This window comes from Camelina sativa, chromosome 9 (assembly GCF_030686135.1).
Source record: "Camelina sativa cultivar CO46 ecotype springtype chromosome 9, ASM3068613v1".
In the NCBI taxonomy this organism is placed as follows: Eukaryota; Viridiplantae; Streptophyta; class Magnoliopsida; order Brassicales; family Brassicaceae; genus Camelina; species Camelina sativa.
Window position 1 is genome coordinate 5,040,161 of NC_141888.1, and position 22,606 is coordinate 5,062,766.

General features: G+C 42.4%; 2 protein-coding genes, 1 non-coding gene and 1 pseudogene across 3 annotated transcripts; 2 read left to right on the forward strand and 2 right to left on the reverse strand.

Annotated features, from left to right (window-relative positions):
* Positions 1 to 7,351: 7,351 nt before the first annotated feature.
* LOC104733810 (uncharacterized) lies at positions 7,352 to 11,598 on the reverse strand. Its single transcript, XM_087465239.1, has 6 exons — positions 11,592 to 11,598; positions 9,968 to 11,193; positions 9,618 to 9,913; positions 8,802 to 9,551; positions 8,319 to 8,633; positions 7,352 to 8,234 (listed from the first exon to the last, which is right to left on the reverse strand). Exons 1-6 carry the CDS (start codon positions 11,596 to 11,598, stop codon positions 7,352 to 7,354), a joined length of 3,477 nt encoding a protein of 1,158 aa, XP_087321365.1.
* LOC147937738 (small nucleolar RNA R71) lies at positions 11,478 to 11,578 on the forward strand (annotated as a pseudogene).
* A 2,081-nt stretch (positions 11,599 to 13,679) lies between the features above and the next one.
* LOC147937739 (uncharacterized) lies at positions 13,680 to 15,767 on the forward strand. The gene is made up of 4 exons (XM_087465240.1): positions 13,680 to 13,911; positions 14,041 to 14,162; positions 14,316 to 14,831; positions 14,973 to 15,767. The coding sequence occupies exons 1-4, from the start codon at positions 13,680 to 13,682 to the stop codon at positions 15,765 to 15,767; spliced, it is 1,665 nt and encodes a 554-aa protein (XP_087321366.1).
* Positions 15,768 to 18,416: 2,649 nt separating this feature from the next.
* On the reverse strand, positions 18,417 to 18,523 carry LOC147937740 (small nucleolar RNA R71). The gene has a single exon (XR_015567542.1). It is a non-coding gene; the product is annotated as a small nucleolar RNA R71 (small nucleolar RNA).
* Between the last annotated feature and the right edge of the window lie 4,083 nt (positions 18,524 to 22,606).

Genomic DNA, 22,606 nt, shown 5'->3' on the forward strand with positions numbered 1-22,606 from the left:
AGAAAACAAAATTCATCTTTTTTTTCATCGAAACAAGAAATTTATCTTAAAACATGTAATTGCTTTTCATTGTTTGTTAATTTTTTTGCCGCATAAACTCGAGAAAATATATTTGAAATTGTATTTACTCTGTGATGTTGTTGTCGTTGCTTCACTCTGTGATGGTGTTGTTGCTTTCACTTCAAGATGATATGTCAGATTTGAGCCATTATTGTTCTTGTTAGTGGATCCATCACCTAGAGACAAACACAACACATTCAAACAAAGAAACAAAGATACAATAAATCAGTACTATATAAAAATAGAAGCTATATATAAGTTTTTGACACCATCCACATGAGATTTGAAACAACTAATCGTGGTTAGAGATCTCAATATTTAATATTTTTAATTAAAACTATTTTTTATGTTTATATTTTTATAGAAAGAAAAAAAAAGATCTAAAGAAATAAAAGAAATATCTGAAAATAGTTAATTATTGGTTTCAAAATTATGTTACAAACAAACTATTGATATTTTAAGTTTCAAAAATTATTAGGACATGTATCAATATATTCTCTAAAGATACGACTCTATCGTATTAGGCAACTTGTACATGTATAAATACCACACTTTACCATATGGAATAAACAACTTTACATTCTACTCAATAATATTTCATAGTATCAGAGCAGAAGATTCTGCCCTAGTTTTTTTTTACTTTCCACGCTGTCGTCACCTTGCTTGTGACCGCCGCTAAATTCTATCATCTTCTATATTCTACTCTGTTTTTCTCCTACTTTTCCGATGTCCGGAACAGAGGACTCTTCTACCCGAAATCCACTTGCCGTAACCACCACAGTATCTAACCCCTACTCGCTCAACAGCTCCGACAATCCTAGTTCTCTTATCTCCTCGGTGGTGTTGAAGGAGGATAACTATCCTGAATGGACTACTGAACTTCGCAACTCTCTCCAGGCGAAACAGAAGCTTGGGTTCATCGATGGCTCGACTCCTAAGCCAGCTGCAAATCCAGAACTTGCTCAGTGGCTCGCGGCAAACTCCATGATCGTGGGTTGGATCCGTACATCTATCGATCCTCGCATCCGCTCCACTGTTTCCTTCATCTCTGAAGCTTCTACGCTGTGGGAAAGTCTCCGTGTTCGCTTCTCCATTGGGAACGGAGTCCGCAAGCAAGTCCTTAAGGATGAGATCGCTTTGTGCAAACAAGACGGTCAACCGGTTCTTGAATATTATGAACGTCTCTCCAAGCTTTGGGAGGAACTCCAGAATTACAAATCCAGTCGGGTTTGTCGGTGTGAGGCTGCACCCGATGCCGCTAAAGAACGTGAAGATGATCAAATCCATCAGTTTCTCTTTGGTCTTGATCTTCCTCGTTTCTCTCACATCCGTTCTAAAATTACTGATGAGGATCCTTTACCATCTCTCAATCAAGTATACTCACGAGTGATACGTGAAGAGCAAAACCTCGATGTCGCACGCTTCAAAGAAACAACGAAACCGGAATTCATTGGTTTTTCTGTTCAAGCCGACCAACCGTCAAAGGTAGCTGCTGTCTCGGTTCCTAAACCTCGTGATCGTACGTGCACTCATTGCCGCCGCCAGGGTCATGATGTTAGTGAATGTTTCTTGCTTCACGGTTTTCCCGACTGGTACTATGAGCAAAAGGGTTATGCTTGTCCCACTACCGAGATGCGTGACTCTTCCTCCCGGTTTGATAACTGGTCAGTTCAACGTGGCGGTCGCTCCAACAGAGGCACTGGTCACGGCCGTGGACGTGTTCACAGTGGGCAAGTGATAAGCTCAAATTTATCCCTAGAGCTACTCTCTCAAACAAGAGATCAATTGCAGTACTTAGGGGTCGAATCCACAGAGACTCAAAATCAAACACAATAGATTATAAAGTTTTGTAAATTACGCTAAACAAGTTAAATTGAATTAAAATAAAAACAATGCAAATATTTAAATGAAAGTGTTGTAAATTCAGAAAATCAAAAGAGTTAAGCATAGGAAATTTCTCAGGAAATTATGAAATATTAAATCTGATTAATTAAGGTTCAAGCAAATAAGATCAGATCTAGAACTCTAAAATTTTGGTAAAATAATCAGTTCTCACTGCAATTATATTCTAAATTTAAAACTAGAAAATCCAAATCTCTTTGTAAAATTCTAAGTAATAAATCAGCCTTAAGAACAGGTTTAGATAAGTTCACAGAATTATTAATTCAAATCTCTTTGTAAGAAACAATTCTGCTCATCAATGGTTTAATCAGGAAAACAATTATATTCTCATATCAATTTATTTCCCTAAGATAATAATTCTAGGTGATCAATCAAGAATTATTATGAAGAACAACCAAGGATGAAGATCATAAAAGAATAAGAACCCTAAAAATCTCAGATCTAATAAATCATAAAAACCCTATGAAAAACCCTAAACCTAACAGGCAAATTACTCAGACATGTTAAATAAAGCACAAATCATAATTCTGAATAACATGCAATAGATATTAAAAGTAAAAGAAGGAGTTCAAGAAAATCTTCTCTCTACAAAGAATTCAGATTTATCTCTCCCAAAAGCTCTCAATATCCTTTCTCTCAAAAACTGCTAGAAGATAACTTCAGGGTTTCTAAAACCCAAAAACAATATATATACATCCTAAAATACGTCCAGGGGTTTATGTTGCAAATTGTAGAAGACTTTGGGCAAAATTGCAAAACTTCCAATTTCTTGTTCTCTCGTCGGGTAAACAGAAGCGCCGATCGATGCTCCTTTAAGTGGTGTCGATCGACGCTCTGAACTTGATCCGACTCCAACTTGATTTCCTTCGGTAAAATGCTCCAAAATGATCCAATTTATTCCATATTGCCCCATCCGTGCCAAATTCCTAGATAACCTGTAAAGACTCAAAAATAACCTAGAAACAAATCAAAAGACTCAAAAAGCACACTTATATCATGGTTAAAAACCGTAAAAACCATGATATATCAACTCCCCTCAAACTTAGCCTTTACTTGCCCTCAAGCAAAACAGAAACTTAGACCTGTGAAAGAGGTTTGAAAACATAGAATTCACTCAACTGCTGGTAACTGATCTTCGCACTCTTCATCGCCTTGACTCTCAAGAACTTACTTCATATACTTTGTCAATTGAAAAGCATCAACATTCCCTACTCAAATCCCACAATCCTCTGGAATCTCTAGTCTAACCATTGCCATCTCATTACATAAATTAAAGCAAGTACAGGTGAGTTCTTACCTTGGTATATCGAACAGTGGCATATGGATTCTCTTCAGGCCAAGACATTCTTCTTACATCTCCTTTCCTCTCCCTTTTCTCACTTCCCTCTTTTTTTTATCTTATTTTTTTCTAATCAAAGGTGTAAGCGAATACCGGGGTCATCGGTAATGTACCTACCCCTCGCTTCCAAGCTTTGTGTGATCATTTGACTTAAGAGTAGAATAATGAGGTCACTGGTAATTTACCTACCTCTCTAAACTGATCAAAATCATCTCATCTTTTATTCTCTTTTTTTTTTTTTTCATTTTTCTTTCTTTTTTTAAGCACTGAAGGGAAGAGAGAGGGGAGACATACTTTGAAAAATTGCACTGTCTTGTATGGCCTGAAGAAGAAGTCTAGTCCACTGATTTCCAACCCCAAAGTAAGAGATTAAGTCCAGTTAAAATCCTGATAAAAGTTGAGACAGCATTGGTTGAACTAGATATCCTTTGAATAAGGGCTTTCAGGATTGTTGATACAACTCATAGTCTTTTCCACACTTCAGTTCTGAGGTCAAGCTTAGTCAAGAATCATTAGAGTGTTAGCCAAAGAACAAGAACCATTAGTTAGAGATTATAATTCAACAGAAATTTTTGAAAAAAAAAAATTTGACTCAATAAAAACAAAAATACGGTTTTGACACAAGACACAAAAACCAAGTAAGTAGTTAGTACTAACCTCCCCCAGACTTAAACAACACTGTCCCCAGTGTTATCAAGCAAGGGAAAAGTCAAGAAACAAAAATAGTGTTGAAAATTTGAATGAAAAATTTGAACAGTTTCGCGGGTTACCCAACCGGCGTCGACCGATGCCATTCAAGACAGCATCGATCGATACCTTCGGCGAATGGTGAATTTGGCCGAATCTCCTTGTTAGTTGCAGTTAGTTGTGTGTGTTGTTGGATCAATCCTTTGATGTTAATTCTGTTAAGAAGCACTCAAACACAAACACAGGTTAAAAGCAACATGATAGATAGATGGTTCATAAGTTCAAACAACTTTCAAACACAAACTGACTCAAAGCAAGAATAAAAATGACTCAATCCTAAGAAGGGAAAAAGATAAAGAAAAACCATAATCAGAAGCTAAAACTCAGCAGAAACATCATCATCATCCTCATCATCAGAGACATGATCAGCAGAAGGTGACCTGCGCCTAGTACGCCTGGTAGGACGAATGCAGCCACACTGAGAAAGTCGAGCCATTCCATTCCAGATGGCACGCAAAGCAGAAACCACATAAGTCTGATGAGCTCCCTGGTCCATAGTAGCAGGATCCTGTGGTGGCTCTGGAAACTCAAATGTCGCAGTCCCAGAAGAAGAACCAAACTCAAAACCCCCAGCAGGGTTAGGAGCAGCTGCAGCAGCAGTAGCAGTCCGCGAAGCGCAATGGCGACGGGAAGGAGCATAAGCAACATAGTTAGCTGGTGAAGGGCGAAAACGCAACTGCTCAGGATCTCTACCAATGGTGGTAAGATCAGGTCGTGGAAGACGGACAAAGTGCTCTCCAGTGTCATCAACAAACCTCCACAACAAACCCGGTTTCAGCCAATGTGCACTCCTCAAATACTGCTCATCCATAAGCTGTCTCTTAGTGATAACACTATAACCAGCAGTAGGAATCTTCTTGAACTGAAGTATAGCAGTAATAAGGCTCCCCACAGCCTCTTTCTTAGTTCCAGTACCCGAAAATGGCTTGGTCTGCAGATCAACCAAGTGGTGTGCGAAAACAGCTCCAAAGTTAAGGAGCTGAGGGTCGCGAGGCTCAGCAGAAGCCAAAGAAGGGATCATGGCGCGAACTCCAACGTTCAGAAAATAAAGCTCTGCTGCTCTCATCTTATTAGGCTCCATCTTACACTGAAAAGTGGTAGCAACAGCTCTAAGAACATACCGGATTACAGGACGGCGAGCCTCTGATTGAAGCATCTTCTTGGAATCATACCTACCAAGTCCTATGTAAGACCACAAAGGAGAAAGATCCTCATAATGCTTGGGCAAAGCAACGTTCTGAAGAAAATGGACCCAACGAAATACATCACAAATATGAGCAAAAGTGATACTGTAAGGCATTCCGTTAATGAAGAAATGCAATTCACCGTCTCTGGCCGTTGGTGCCTGCTCATTCTCATAAGTGACCCTAACAGATGCCATGAACTGTCGCACTAAATCCGGATATAAGTCATACTGCCTAGTACAAACAGTTCCTAAACCCATCCTATCAAGCAAATCCAAGACCTCATCATGAATTTCCAACCTATGAAGAATAGCAGAATCCACAAACCTTGTAGGCTCAATCTCAACTCCCAACCATGCATTGTAGAGCATTGTTTCATACTCTCCCCAAACACCTACTGGCCTGTTGATGAATTCAGGCTTGCTAAACTCAGGAAGCTTGTGTTGAGGCCATTCTCTCTCTGTTGGAATTGGTTGACCTTCTTCTTTTGGCCATGGAAACCTTGATTGAATGGGAGATGGAAGAGAGAGGTCAGGTAAGTTTGTGGAGGCTGTCGTCGAACGGCGTGGAAGCTGGGGAAGGCTCGCCGGAGCTTGCTGAGGCGGACAGCGGCCGGATTGACGAGGTGGGTGAGCTGAAGAAGAAGCTTCGCCGTCGTTTTTTGCGAGTCCTCTTGTTCGATGCATCACTCCAAAACACGAAATTGACTCTAGATCCAGGTAGAGGAGAGAAAATTGAGTGGATTAGAGCTTGGAATCACTCAAAACGGAGCTGAAATGAGAGAGTTATGAGCAATTTTAGGGTTTATCGATTTTTGGTTAAATGGGCGAAGAAGACGAAGTCTCGCGATTTTATCTTCCTTCCTTCGGCTTAAGTGGTATCGACCGATGCTCTTACAAGGTAGCATCGATCGATGCTTCTTCTATCGGACCCGGCCCATTTTTGATCACAAGCCCACTCGATTGAAACCCAACAAATCAAACCCGATGGCCCGTTTTCTCGTCTCTGTCCATAAGAGCATCGACCGATGCCCATTCAAGGCAGCATCGATCGATGCTAGCTCTGATCAATGATAATCGAAACTTTTTCCTGAAACAATGAAAACTCAAAACCAAAAATTAATATGTTAGTAATCCTAAAAGCAAAACTTCAAAAATAATTAAATCCTACCAGTGGGTTGCCTCCCACTCAGCGCTTGTTTTAAGTCATTAGCTTGACTTGGCAGCAGATTAGGTAGAGGGTGCATCATCCAAACGCACAATGTGTCCGTCTGGTATCTCAGCTTTTGCCAATAGTGTTTCACCCTTTGGCCATTAACAGTGAATTTCTCTCCTTTTGAGTTCAACAGCACAATAGCTCCATATGGTCTGACTTCTTGAACAGTAAAAGGACCAGACCAGCAGGAACGCAGCTTTCCCAGAAACAGCTTCAAGCGGGAATTGTAAAGGAGAACCTGGTCATTTGGCTCAAATTGTCTGGAGATGATCTTCTTATCATGATAAGCCTTGGTCCTCTCCTTGTACAGCTTGGAATTCTCAAATGCAGGAAACCTCAGCTCATCCAATTCATTCAACTGCACTAACCTTCTCTCTGAAGCTGTCTTGGCATCAAAATTCATCAACTTAACTGCCCAGGCTGCTTTGTGCTCTAACTCCACTGGTAGATGACAAGCTTTCCCATAAAGCAGATGGAAAGGAGTAGTGCCAAGTGGTGTTTTATAAGCAGTTCTATATGCCCAAAGTGCATCATCAAGCTTCATAGCCCAATCTTTTCTTGTAACACCCACTGTTTTCTCTAGGATCTCCTTAATCTGCCTGTTGGAAACTTCAACTTGTCCACTGGTCTGAGGATGATATGGACTAGCCACTCTATGTTGAACACCATACTTTTTCAGCAGCTTCTCAAACACTTTATTGATAAAGTGCTTACCTCCATCACTGATGACAATTCTAGGAACTCCAAACCGCGGAAAGATAATGGTCTTAAACAGCTTAAGAACCACAGCAGAATCATTGGTTGGACTTGCAATTGCTTCAACCCACTTGGAGACATAGTCAACAGCTACTAAGATGTATTCATTCTTGTAAGAGGAAGGGAATGGTCCCATAAAGTCAATGCCCTAGCAATCAAAAACTTCAACCTCAAGGATAAAGTTTTGTGGCATCTCATGCCTCTTACTAATCTGACCTTTCCGCTGACAGGCATCACATCTAGAGACAAACTCATTAGCATCCTTGAACATTGTTGGCCACCAAAACCCAGCTTGTAGAACCTTAGACACTGTCTTGAAGGTAGCAAAATGTCCAGCATAATCTGATCCATGGAAGTGAAATAGAACATCAGGAACTTCTGTCTCAGCTAGACATCTTCTGTAGACACCATCACTGCAATGCTTATACAGATAAGGCTCATCCCAATAATATCTCCTTAGCTCTCTCAAGAACCTCTTCTTATGATAGCCTGTAAATTGGTCAGGTTCTACCTCTGCAGCAAGATAATTAGCAATATCAGCATACCAAGGTTGATTGGAGCTAGCCACAGCAGCTAAATCTCCATCATTCGACCAATCCGTTTCGGGAAACAAAGGGTGTCGATCGATACCACCTAGTTGGTGTCGATCGATGCCATACGCATCCGAAGATAAAACCTTTGATTCTTCAGTCCGAAACCCAGTATCAACAAAATAAACATGCTCCTCAGGTAGACAATCACGAATTGGGACATCATCATCAATCCTAATCCTGGACAAGTGATCAGCAACACCATTCTCTATTCCCTTCTTATCTCTCACTTCAATGTCAAACTCCTGTAGGAGAAGAATCCATCTCAAAAGTCTAGGCTTAGCATCCTTCTTCTGCATCAAGTACCTTAATGCAGCATGATCAGTATGAACAATGACTTTTGAACCAAACAGATAAGATCGAAACTTCTCAAAAGCAAACACCACAGCCAACAACTCCTTCTTTGTTGTTGCATAATTTATTTGTGCCTCATCAAGTGTCCTGCTTGCATAGTAGATTGCATGAAGCTTCTTATCTTTTCTTTGTCCCAGCACTGCTCCCACTGCAAAATCACTAGCATCACACATCACTTCAAATGGAAGATCCCAATCTGGTGGTTGAACAATAGGTGCACTCACAAGCTCCTGCTTAATTCTCTCAAAGGCTATGCGACATTCATCAGTGAATTCAAACTTGACATCTTTGCACAACAGAGCAGAAAGTGGTCTTGCTATCTTGCTGAAATCTTTGATAAAACGCCTATAGAACCCTGCATGTCCAAGAAAGCTCCTCACTGCCTTCACATTCTCTGGTAGTTGAAGACTTGTCATCACCTCTATCTTAGCGCGGTCAACTTCTATTCCAGCTTCTGAAACCCTGTGGCCAAGCACTATGCCATCTCTAACCATAAAATGACATTTTTCCCAGTTAAGTACTAAATGCTTCTCTTCACACCATGCTAGCACCTTACAGAGATTATCCAAACAGCTTTTGAATGAAGACCCATAAACTGAGAAATCATCCATGAAAACCTCCATATAATCTTCAATCATATCAGTGAAGATTGACATCATGCATCTCTGAAATGTTGCAGGAGCATTACAGAGACCAAAAGGCATTCTGCGGTAAGCGAAGGTACCATAGGGACAAGTGAAAGTGGTCTTCTCTTGGTCATCAGGATGAATAGGAATCTGGAAAAAGCCTGAGTAACCATCCAAAAAGCAGTAGTATGGATGATTAGCTAACCTCTCCAACATCTGGTCAATGAAAGGAAGTGGGAAGTGATCTTTCCTTGTTGCAGCATTCAGCTTCCTGTAGTCTATGCACATCCGATGACCAGTAATTGTCCTTGTAGGGATCAGCTCATTCTTGTCATTCTTCACCACTGTGACTCCACCCTTCTTTGGAACAACATGTACCAGACTAACCCAATTGCTGTCGGATATTGGATAGATGATCCCAGCATTCAGCAGCTTCATGATCTCCTTCTTGACAACATCTTGCAGATTCGGATTCAGCCTCCTCTGATGCTCAATAGATGTCTTAGCTCCTTCCTCAAGATGAATCCTATGCAAACTCAAGTCTGGAGAGATTCCTGCAATATCATCAAGAGAATAGCCAAGAGCCTTGCGAAACTTGCGCAGCTTGCTTAGCAATAAAGTGAGCTCTGCATTGTTTAAGGAAGCACTAACAATAACAGGATAAGAAGAGTTCTCACCTAGATATGCATACCTTAAACCTGCAGGAAGTGGCTTGAGTTCAACCTTTGGAGCTTTTTCAAGACTCCAATCAGAAACCTTTGCAGCTTGTGAAGAAGTACTAACCAATTCCGCTTGTGCAACCAGCTTCTTCACTTGTTCATTAGCATCAAGCAGTTTGACATACCCAGCAGCAACGTCATCTAGATGCTCAGCTTCTTCAGCAGAAGCAACCAATGCTCTCTCTAATGGATCCTCAGGATGCAGCTCTTGGAATATCTCCTCAGCCAGATTAGACAATGTGTCTACATAGAATGTCTGGCCATCAATGGTAGGCCTCTTAACCAGCTTCTCCATGTCAAAGCGCATTTGTAAATCACCAATGTTGAGACCAATCTGACCCTTCTTCACATCAATTATAGCTCCAGCAGTGGCTAAGAATGATCTTCCCAGAATAAGAGGGTCCTTGGGTTCCTCCTCATACTTTAATACCACAAAATCAGTAGGTATCAAGCACTCACCAATCTTAATTGGAACATCTTCAAGAACACCATCTGGAATACGAACAGACCGGTCAGCAAGGATGAGAGTGAGCTTAGTAGGCTGGAAGTCTGTCATTCCCAGGCTGAGTGCTACTGATCTTGGCATAAGGTTGACACTAGAACCAAGATCACACAAAGATCTAGCAAATCTGTCAGTGAAGATAGTACAATCAAGAACAAAGCTCCCGGGATCAGGAAGTTTTTCTGGGATCTTGTTCTGAATGATGGCACTGACTTGGGCTGATATCATCATAACTCCTTGCTCAACATTAAAATCCTTGGTTACCATCCTCTTGACATATCTCCTAAGCATTGGAGAAGTCTTAACAGCATCAACCAAAGGTAACTCAAGAATAAGCTTATCCATCATGGCTTTGTACTTAGCATCATCTAGCTCTTGTTTAGACTTCCTTGGATTCTTGGGGAATGGAACCTTAGGTGTGTAGACTCTTTCTGCAACTGGAGTAGGAGATTTCACATTCGGAGTTTCTGTCCGTGGTTGGCGTCGATCGATGCCACCTGAGTGGTGTCTATCGATGCCCTGTTCTGGGATTTTGTCCGAAACTTTGCATGGTTTGGGTGCCGACCGATGCCCATGTGTGTCGGTCGATACTGGCTCGGCAGAAACATCCTCTTCGTCGTCTATATCAATCAACTCCTGTAGATCATCAGTTTGGCTCTTCTGGGGTATAGGATGGAGTTGTTTGCCACTTCTCAAGGTCACTGCATTGCAAGAATGTTTAGGATTTGATTCAGTTCTTGAAGGGAGATAACCTTCTTGCCTTTTTACAGACCCAGCAGTCTGCGCAACCTGACTTTCCAGCTTCTTGACATGAATGTTCAAAGCTTCAAACTTCCCATTAAGATCAGTGTAGACATTATCCAGCTTCCCATTGAAAGTCACTGTCATATGCTCTTGACCTTGCAAAAGCTGCTCAAGCATAGCTTCCATCTTACTAGTTTCAGCTGACTTAGGAGGTGGAGATTGAAATGAATTGTTCCCATAAGTCCTTGTGAATCCACTGTTTTGTTGCTGCTTCTGATATTCAGGTTTGGGTGTGAAACCAGAAGAGTTCCCCAGAAAGTTACTGCGCTGGCTGTTTCCACTGTAAGGCCTACTACCTTGCTGATTTCCAAACCTCTGCCCCTGATTCCCATAGACATAGTTCACCTCTTCTTCCTCATGATTGCCTTGATCAGATTCTGGCTCATATGTCTCAACTTCAGCAGCAAAATGAACAGATTTCTTACCCACAAGGAGATTATGCACAGAATCCAGCTTAGCATTAACAGAAGCTAACTGGTTTGAGTCATATCCTCCATGTAATCTCTTCCTTTCAGCATCTGCTCTCTTAGTACTATTGCTAGCAGCTAAGTTCTCAATCAACAATTCAGCATCTTCTGGCATTCTTGTCTTGAAATTCCCATGACTTGCAGCATCTAAAGCCAACTGATACTCCCAGTCACACCCTCTGAAGAAGATACTTAGCAATTGAACCCTTGAGAAACCATGGTGTGGACAGTCCCTTTGGTAAGCCTTGAATCTCACCCAAGCTGCTATGAAAGCTTCATCTGGTCTCTGCTTGAAAGCAGATAGCTTGATTCTCAACTCATCTGACATTGCATCATCATAGAAGTGGTTGAGGAAGGCCACCTTGACATCACGCCAGCTTGTCAATGATCCAGCAGGCAGCTGTTTCAACCACTAAGATGCCTCTCCTGCAAGTGAATAAGGGAAGAGTTTGCAGAAGATGTAGTCCTCAGTCACCCCATTAGCCTTGATGCTAGTCACCAGATCCTCAAAGTGCTCAATGTGATCCAAGGGCTTCTCATTGGGCAAAGCAGAGAAAGGTCTCTGCCCAACTAGTTGAAAGTACGCAGGTTTCAACTCAAAATCATTTCTCTGAAAAGGGGGAGGAACGATAGCAGACCGGTTCTCATACACCAGATCAGCCCGATTGTAGTCAGCAATGGTCCTGATCAGATCCCGGTTGTTCTCCTGTCGTCGAACGGGGTTCTGTACGTGGTTGGCAGCTCCACGCACGTCTGCAGGTGGGTGTCGATCGATGCCACCTGGTTGGTGTCGATCGACACCAAGATCCGGATCATCAACGACACCAGCTTGCTGATTCACGACAGCCTGCTCGTTGACAACAGGTTCAGGAATCACGTTTCCTACTGCATCAAGCTTTTGACCATGCTCATTGCGCAAATGGCCCTCTTGATCCCTCAAAACACCAGCCTCATCACGCATCAGAATGACCGTATTAACCATCTTCAGAGATTTAGCTGCTTTTCTGTTCTCACGCTCAAGTTTTCCCAACTCTTGGTTTGTCAAATTCACAGTAGGACCAGACTTGTTGTTCCTTGTGTGAGGTCTAGGAGGCATGCACCTGAAACACCAAAGAGAAGAAAAAGAAAAACGTGTAAGTAGAAAATAAAAAGAAAAGTTTAGACAAAATTAAAAACTTAAATCTAATGGTAGAATCAGAGAGTCCCCGGCAACGGCGCCAAAATTTGATAAGCTCAAATTTGTCCCTAGAGCTGCTCTCTCAAACAGGAGATCAATTGCAGTACTTAGGGGTCGAATCCAGAGAGACTCAAGATCAAACACAATAGATTATAAAGTTTTGTAAATTACGCTAAACAAGTTAAATTGAATTAAAATAAAAACAATGCAAATATTTAAATGAAAGTGTTGTAAATTCAGAAAATCAAAAGAGTTAAGCATAGGGAATTTCTCAGGAAATTATGAAATATTAAATCTGATAAATTAATTAAGGTTCAAGCAAATAAGATCAGATCTAGAACTCTAAACTTTTGGTAAAATAATCAGTTCTCACTGCAATTATATTCTAAATTTAAAACCAGAAAATCCAAATCTCTTTGTAAAATTCTAAGTAATAAATCAGCCTTAAGAACAGGTTTAGATAAGTTCACAGAATTATTAATTCAAATCTCTTTGTAAGAAACAATTATGCTCATCAATGGTTTAATCAGGAAAACAATTATATTCTCATATCAATTTATTTCCCTAAGATAATAATTCTAGGTGATCAATCAAGAATTATTGTGAAGAACAACCAAGGATGAAGATCATAAAAGAATAAGAACCCTAAAAATCTCAGATCTAATAAATCATAAAAACCCTATGAAAAACCTTAAACCTAACAGGCAAATTACTCAGACATGTTAAATAAAGCACAAATCATAATTCTGAATAACATGCAATAGATATTAAAAGTAAAAGAGGGAGTTCAAGAAAATCTTCTCTCTACAAAGAATTCAGATCTATCTCTCCCAAAAGCTCTCAATATCCTTTCTCTCAAAAACTGCAAGAAGATAACTTCAGGGTTTCTAAAACCCAAAAACAATATATATACATCCTAAAATACGTCCAGGGGTTTATGTTGCAAATTGTAGAAGACTTTGGGCAAAATTGCAAAACTTCCAATTTCTTGTTCTCTCGTCGGGTAAACAGAAGCGCCGATCGATGCTCCTTTAAGTGGTGTCGATCGATGCTCTGAACTTGATCCGACTCCAACTTGATTTCCTTCGGTAAAATGCACCAAAATGATCTAATTTGTTCCATATTGCCCGAGCCGTGCCAAATTCCTAGATAACCTGTTAAGACTCAAAAATAACCTAGAAACAAATCAAAAGACTCAAAAAGCACACTTATATCATGGTTAAAAATCATAAAAACCATGATATATCAGCAAGCTGGCTCCTCTTCTACCGCAAGTACTGATCAGATTTCTCAGCTGATCTCCCTTCTCCAAGCTCAGCGTCCTAACGTGTTCTCTGAACGGTTATCGGGTAAAACTTGTCTTACTGATGTCATTCTTGATACTGGTGCTTCGCACCATATGACAGGAGACTGTTCTCTTTTACGTGACATTGTTGATATTATCCCCTCTCCTGTCACAAAACCGGATGGTACTGCATCCCGCGCTACCAAACGAGGAGTTCTTTCTCTAAACTCCACCTATCAGCTTTGAGATGTCCTCTATGTCCCTGACTTTGATTGCACTTTGATTTCTGTTTCTAAGCTGCTTAAACAAACAGGCTCTATTGCTATCTTCACTGACACATTATGTTTCTTACAGGACCGTTTTTCGAGGACTTTGATTGGGGCGGGGGAAGAACGTGAGGGAGTGTATTACTTTACGGGTGTCCTCGCTGCTAAGGTTCACACAGCTTCGTCGGTTTAAGCATCGTCTGGAGCCTTGTGGCATCGAAGACTAGGACATCCCTCTACTAGTGTTTTACTTTCTTTACCAGAATGTAGCCAATCTCCGCATGATGTTGGCAAAATTGCAAGTTGTGACATTTGTTTTAAGGCAAAACAGACATATGATTCTTTTCCTATTAGTATCAATAAAACAATGGAATGTTTTTCTTTGGTTCACTGTGATGTTTGGGGTCCATATCGAACTCCATCTACTACTGGTGCTGTATACTTTCTCACCCTTGTCGATGATTACTCCCGTTCTGTTTGGACATATCTTATGTCTGCAAAGTCCGAAGTTTCTCAACTCATACAAAATTTTTGCGCCATGACTGAACGACAATTCTCTAAACCTGTCCGCATCATTCGTAGTGAGAATGGTACTGAGTTTATGTGCCTCACTTCTTACTTTCAAGAGCATGGTATCCTTCACCAAACATCTTGTGTGGATACGCCGCAACAAAATGGTCGGGCTGAGCGTAAACATCGCCATATTTTAAATGTGGCTCGTGCTTGTCTCTTTCAAGGTAGTCTCCCTATTAATTTTTGGGGGGAAATCATCCTCACTGCTACTCACCTCATTAATTGGACACCATCCTCAGTTTTGAAAGGCAAAACTCCATATGAGGTATTGTTCGGTACACGCCCTTCTTATGACACGCTTCACACATTCGGTTGTTTGTGATACGCACACATCCGACATCGAGATAGAGATAAGTTCAAGTCCCGTAGCCGCAAATGTGTCTTTCTCGGCTATCCTCATGGAAAGAAGGCTTGGCGTCTCTACGATCTTGACACTGGTAAGATTTTTGTGAGTTGTGATGTGCGGTTTCAAGAGGACGTCTTTCCTTTTGCGACCCCATCTCCACCTTCTCCTGCGCTGCCGTCTCCACCGGTGATTGTCGAGGAGGATGATTGGTTTACTCCCGTGGTTCCTTTAACCTCTCCTCCTACCTCAAATTCCTCTCCGCCTCCAGTTGTCACTCCTACTACTCCTGTGCCAACTACTTCTATACCTTCTGCACCTGAGCCTAATACTACCTCCGACGCAGTTGATGACTCGAGCTCCCCCACTACATCACCTTCTCGACCGCTGAGCCCTGCGGCTCCACCAATTACTACTACTTCTGATTCCGATAACTTGGGTTCCACTTCTCCGGGTCTTCCTGAACTTCTTGGCAAAGGGCATCGTGTTAAGAAACCCTCCATCTTACTCAAGGACTACGTTGTCCCGCCAATACACTCTTCTTCTCACGTTCTCTTCCCTGGTCTCCCCACATCACACTCCTCGACCTCGGTTTCTGGTAAGGTCTTATATCCCTTGTCCGATTATCTATCTAACGCTGGGTTTTCAGCAAATCACGTCGTGTTTCTCGCGGCCATACTTGACAGTACCGAACCAAAGCATTTCAAGGATGCCGTATTAATCAAGGAATGGTGTGAAGCTATGCAAAAAGAAATTGACGCTCTTGAGGCCAATCACACATGGGATTTAACCAACTTACCAGTCGCCAAGATGACGACGGTACGTTCTCTTTTGACTGTTGCTGCTGCAAAGGACTAGGAAGTTCACCAGATGGATGTTCATAACGCTTTCCTTCATGGTGATCTTGAGGAGGAAGTTTACATGAAGCTGCCTCCTGGTTTTAAGTGTTCTGATATGACCAAGGTTTGTCGTCTGCGTAAGTCCTTATATGGTCTTAAACAGGCTCTTCACTGTTGGTTTGCTAAACTATCATCCGCTCTTCGTCACATTGGTTTTACTCAAAGCTACGAAGATTACTCTTTGTTCTCTTATAAGAACGGTTCTACCTATATCCACGTTCTAGTCTATGTTGATGACTTCATCGTTGCTGGAAATGATCTCGCTGCTATCAATCGGTTTAAGGATCAGCTTCACAAGTGTTTTCATATGAAAGATCTTGGCAAGTTAAAATATTTTCTTGGTATAGAGGTGGCGCGTGGACCAGATGGCTTCTGTCTTTCTCAACGCAAGTATGCGCTAGATATTATTAAAGAAGCAGGTATGCTGATAACTCTCTAATTTACATGTATTTAGCATCCTTTTTTGTCCATATTTTGCATTGTTCATACCTCTAACTTAGCATTTTTAGGTCATTAACTGTAGGAATTCACTTTTAGAGCATTTAGGGTGTTGCATTTCTGCATTTGCATATTTTGGATGAAAACAGGTGCTAAAGAGCCAAAAATGGGAAAAACAAGGACAACTCAAGCATGTACCCAAAGGAGTCATCGAGCTACAAGAACAAGTCTGAACCCCAACACGATCGAAGAGGATCCAAGAGCGTGAAGAGCAACCCGAAGATCCACCCGATGAGTAACCCGACTTCAACCTCATGTACCCCATCGAGTAGACCATCGGGCAGGTCTGGGAAGCTAGGTCAAACGGTTTCCATATATAAACCCCCTCTTCCCCTAGCTTGCAAAAGAGCACACCGCAGACCCTCAAACCAGAGAGCGAGAGCTTCTGTGAGAGAACTGAGCGACTCAACATTTTTCTTCTTGTTTTTGCATTTTTATTTTGTAGTTTTCTTAGATTTCTATCCTATACTCTTTCTACTCTACTCTATCTTTTAATACAATGTCATTTTCATTGCTTTGTTTTTCGTTTCTATGTCCGAGTAGTGTAGTAAAGTTTCTAGGGGTGGGATAGATGATGTTGTGTTCTTGATCGGTTAGGATGCTTTAGTTGATTGTAAATGATTGATAGATTTTCTTCTAGATTGGTGTTCTTAATGCTGTCAACAGACTGAAAGGTTGAGATTAGATCTAGGGCGTTTACAAATGTTATAGGCCGAAAGGAGTAGATAAAATGCTTGATTTAGCCAATGCTAGAGGTTTACTTAACTCTGAGTAAGAAATTAGATGAGTCTAAGTCTACTGACAAAAATGAATCGTTCTTAATGCCTGCTTGTTCATATTGCTAGTGCGACAGTGTGGTAATGTGTTCAAGGTTGATTGTTGTTAGTGCGAAAGTGTAGTGACAAGGTCTTGGAGGTTCATTGTCTAGGAAATAATTGCTTGAGGCATGTAAGGCATCCGTATTGGTCTAGAACACTTAGGATTCGATTACCCTCATCCTTAGGAACTTTCGTATTTCATTTGTTTGCATTTTCTTCACTTACTCGACTACCTACCCGATCAGGTACACGATAACCTGCATCGACTAATACCTCGAGCTGTTCATATCTCACTTACATACTCGATCACCCCACTCGATCCTGTACTCGATTGCTTGCATCAAGTGCTTAGGTCGTGTGGTTTACTTGTTAATATTCTTTTATTTTGTGTATTTTAGGATTGTTAGAACCAAAACCTTAACTGCTTGGCTTGACTTGCATTGTACTGATCATATCCTTCCTGCTATCAATACACAACCATTTGGATTGATAACCCTTTGTACTACAACTGCATAGGGGATTGATACCCTGGGTGAAAACCTGTCTATCAATTTGGCACCATTGCCATTTGGTTGTTTTAATTTTGCTACGTTTAGGATTTCAGGACTTGCTAGATCAAGTTCATTTGTTTATATTTGTTTCGGATACTGACTTGTTTGCTTTCGCATTGTTTGTTTTGAATCTCAGGTACAACCCGAGCACCCACCCGACCCGTCACTCCATCAGCTCGATCAAGTTGATCCTCGTGTACACCCTCGGATACCTACCTGTGCATGCAAACACAATCCAGAGGTAGCCAGAACCTGAGTCCTTTCATCGACAACATCGACAGACCTTGGCTACTCAGAAAGCAACAAGTTCAACCAGAACCAGCAATCATTGAGGAGACGGTAAATAATCAGAACGGTCCACCAGCTCCTCAAGCAAAGAACAATATAGGAGCAGGAGATGCTCCACCTACTCACACTCAGAGGAATGGCATTGTGCCACCAGCTGTGCAGAACAACAATTTTGAGATCAAGAGTAGTCTCATCCACATGATACAGAGCAATAAGTTTCATGGATTGCCAATGGAGGACCCATTGGTTCATCTGGATGGATTTGATAGGCTCTGTAGCCTCACTAAGATCAATGGAGTCAGTGAAGATGGATTCAAGCTCAGGCTTTTCCCCTTCTCTTTGGGAGATAAAGCACACATCTGGGAGAAATCTCTCCCTAAGGAGTCCATCACCACTTGGGAAGCGTGCAAGAAGGCATTCCTAGCCAAGTTCTTCTCCAACTCCAGAAACGCAAGGCTGCAAAATGACATTTCTGGCTTTGTACAGAAGAACAATGAAACGTTCAATGAATCTTGGGAACGTTTCAAGGGATACACTACTCGATGTCCACATCACGGCTTCAGTAATGCTTCATTGCTGAGCACACTGTACAGAGGAGTGGTCCCCAAGATACGGATGTTGCTAGACACCGCAAGTCATGGTAACTTCCTCAACAAGGACGTTGATGAAGGTTGGGACCTAGTGGAGAACTTGACTCAATCTGATGGCAACTACAATGAGGAATATGATCGCTCTGTGCGATCTACAGGAGAGGAAGATGCCAAGTATAAGAGGGACATGAAAGCCCTCAATGACAAGCTCAATCAGCTCCTCAACCAGCAGAAGCATGTTCATGCTATATTAGAGGAAGAGCAGTTTCTACAACAAGATGGGGAGACTATGCAGCTAGAGGATGTTAACTACATCAACAACCAAGGAGGTTACAACAGAGGGTATAACAACTTCAAGCCGAATCCAAATCTGTCTTATCGGAATCCGAATGTTGCAAATCCTCAGGACCAAACTTACCCATCTGCAGTTCAAGGGAACCAGATTCAACAGAAGCCTTTTTTCCAATACAACCAAGGCTGTGCACCTAAGCAGCAGTACTCAGGAACCTACAACCAACCACCTGGATTCCAACAACAACAAGGTCCACCAACCCAATCATAAGAAGCTGAGTTACGTGGTCTCATTCAGCAGATTATTCAGAATCAGGCTACAACTTCTATCGACATCGCAAAACGGTTCGCAGAGATGAGCAAAAAAATCGACTCAGGATACAATGATCTCAATGCCAAGTACGAATCACTCAACACAAAGGTTCGATACCTGGAAGGCCACCACAACAACCAACCAGCCCCAAAGATTAACCAACTCCCAGGTAAGGCTGTTCAACACCCCAAGGATTATGCGATTGCTCAGGCCATCTTCCTAGATGATGACTATGAGGATTATCTCACTGGGGTTAGTGATGATCAAGATGGAGAGGATGTGGAACACCCAATGAAAAATGAGGCCAAGAACTATATATCCGAGTATGAACCCGAGTCTTCACCCGAAGAGACTGATCGAGTTGATGATCGAGCACTGGTTCGAGAGTCACAAACTGAAGAGCAACCCGAAGTGGAACCCGATGACCTACACGATGGGGTTGATCGGATGACGCATCGAGTAGATGTTGAGAAGGGAGATCAGCCTCAACCACATGCAATGGTCAAAGGGGAGTTAGAGGAAATGTTCAATGCTGCACTTGACATCCAGCTGGAGGCGCTTGCAGAGCAAATGGCTAAGCGTAAAGCTCCACCACCTAAGCTTTTGCCCCCACACGAGCTTCAGAAGGAAGCTGCCAAGGAAGCAGCTCGATTGGAGGATGAGGTCAAGGAAGCTGTAAAGGAGATCGGTTTTGAGATTCTGAAAAGTGGAGTTTGCTTGGATCCTGAGCTGAGAATTGAGGAAAAACTTGAAGACCCTGGCTCTTTCACCTTGCCGTGTTCGATAGGACTTCGGATCTTCAAGAACTGTTTGTGTGACCTTGGAGCTTTGGTTAGCATTATGCCGCTTTCAGTTGCCAACAAGCTGGGATTCACTGTTTTTAAACCAAGTAAATTGTATTTGGTTCTGGTTGATAGAACTGTGAGGCATCCGATTGGTATCCTGGAGAATCTGCCTCTCAGGATTGGTAGACTGGAAGTGCCTACCGACTTCATGATCCTCGATATGGATAAGGAACCAGATGATCCATTGATTCTAGGAAGACCATTCTTGGCAACAGTTGGTGCTGTGATCGAGGTGAAATAAGGAGAGATCAAGATAGAGCATGGTGAGCATTTCAAGATGGAGTTTGATGTGAAGAAAGGGATTAAGAGGCCAACCATTGATGGTCAAGCTTTTTCTACTAAGACCAAACAAAGGAAAGTGCAACATCTTGAAGAGGTCAACACCACATTTGCCTTGGAACCTGGACAAAACCTGGAAAATCTTTTAAACCAGCCTACTGTAGTGGAGAGGATTCCAGAACCTTTTCCACATGGACCCCATGCTTAAGAAGCATGAAGAGTCAAGCTTAGTGACTTTAAACAAGCTCACTTGGGAGGAAGTCCCAAAGGTATCTTTTAATTTTAGTTTATTTGTTTTGTTTACTTTTATTTAATTTTTCTCTTTTTGCAATTTTATATAAAAAGAAAAAAAAATGGAAAATTAAGAAGAGGAAAATTGAGGAACCCGAGGGCCAACCCGACACCGTACTCGACGCGCCTGATCGTGTCCCTGCTCGGATGGCGAGTGGAGTCCGAATTCCACAAGGAAGCCCACTCTCACTGAAGCCCACCAACCAAACCCTAGCCTATTTAAGGGGTTTTGACATTCTCTCCCCAAGCATCACCGATAAGTGTCTCTTAACCCTAGAGTTTTTGCTTTTCAAAGTTTCTATTCTTCTCTCTCAAACTCGAGCTTTATTCGATTTCTTTGGACTAGCCCTATTAATCTCCAGACTTAGCCTTCTTTCTCTCAAGGATTCGACAATGGAGCCAGCCGCTAAAACCTACCAAAGGAAGGGAAGAAGATCCACATCCGCCGCTGCTACAACCAGAGATGATGCTGCCGAAGTTTGTGAGTCTCAAGGGAGAGGAAACGTTCCACATTTCCAACCGTTGGCTGGACGTTTTGCCTCCCCAACCCGATGCACAACCCGATCCACCATCCGACCTGATGCTCCTGTAACCGATCGAGTAGGCCCCTGAGTTCGCTCACCGAGTCCAATGGCGAGTGTTGTCCGCCGTTCTCCTCGACGTAGAGACCTGTCTACGTCCGAAAAGACCCTTACCGACCCTATGGAGGTCGATTCTGATGTTGGAGGAGAAGAGCAAGGGGAGATCCAAACCTCTCGATGAAGGAGCAGAGCCGCGGTTGCAAGGGGGAAGAGACCGGCTTCAGAGAAGGCTGAGAAGATAGTTGAGAGAGCGGTTGAAGAAGATGATCAACACGCCGAGGAGGAGGAAAGAGAGAGAGAAGAGGAGCAGAGAGAGAGAACCCGCCAAGCCTCGCGGAGGCTAAAACAGAAGGAGGTGGATACTCTGGCAAGACTATTTAAGGTCTTCCGGAAGATGAGCTTTGTTGGTACCCGATACCCTCACCATGAGACCATGAAGCAATTGGGAATCGCTAGAGATGTAGAATTTTTGTTCGATATGTGCCACCTAGGCCAGATGATGCGATTCCACCTTGAAGCATATGAGGAGGAGACGGTCCACTTCCTTTTGACTTTGAAGCTGCACTATTTCGAGGACCACCCGACCCTACTACCCGATGGGGGGATCGGGTTCATCACCTTTTCCGTGAGGAACAAGGACTACCGACTCAGTTTCAAAGAGATAGAGAAGCTGTATGGCTTCAAAGCTGGTAGTGGAGAAGGTATGGAGGTTAGCAAGGAGGAGATGAGGTCCCTATGGCTGACAATAGGAGACAAGCACCCCTACAAGTCCACAAGCTCCAAATCCGCTCAAATAAGGAGCCCTGTCTTGAGGTATTTTCACAAGTCCCTCGCATGCAATCTTTTTGCTAGAAAAGAGACTGAGACTGTGAACAACCATGAGCTCCAGCTGTTAGATATTGCATTGTGTGGAGTTTTGGATAACACTAGAGATGGAACACCACTAGTAGGAGATGTAGCTGATACTAGTATGGCATTTGTGTTACTCGATCAATTCTTCTACTTAAAATCGTGGGCTGTGAAAAGAAGAGAAGGAGGCGGAGAGATCTCTATTGGGGGACTAGTCACACCAATCCTAGTGGCATACGATGTGCCCTTGAAGGGAATTTTGCACGAACCACGATGGCTGGATGCGAATTACCTCGTGCTGGCGAGATTTTTGGCCTATGAGAGGCCTAGTGACATGATGCTGTTCAAGTTTGTCCATCCAACCATCGGAGCTGCTCAAATGGTTCTACCTAATATCATATGCACCAAGGTTCGGCTGGGAAACAACATCGACTTTGCACCACCTTTACAGGAGCTGTACAACCCGGAGGAGGAGTCCGAAGCTGAGAAGAGAGAGGAGACCGGGCAGAGACAGGGAGATAGCTCGGAGGAGTATGTATGCTCTCAAAAGCAACCGGTTGGAGTGAGGGAAGCTCACAAGAGGATCGGCTGGCTGAAAAGGATG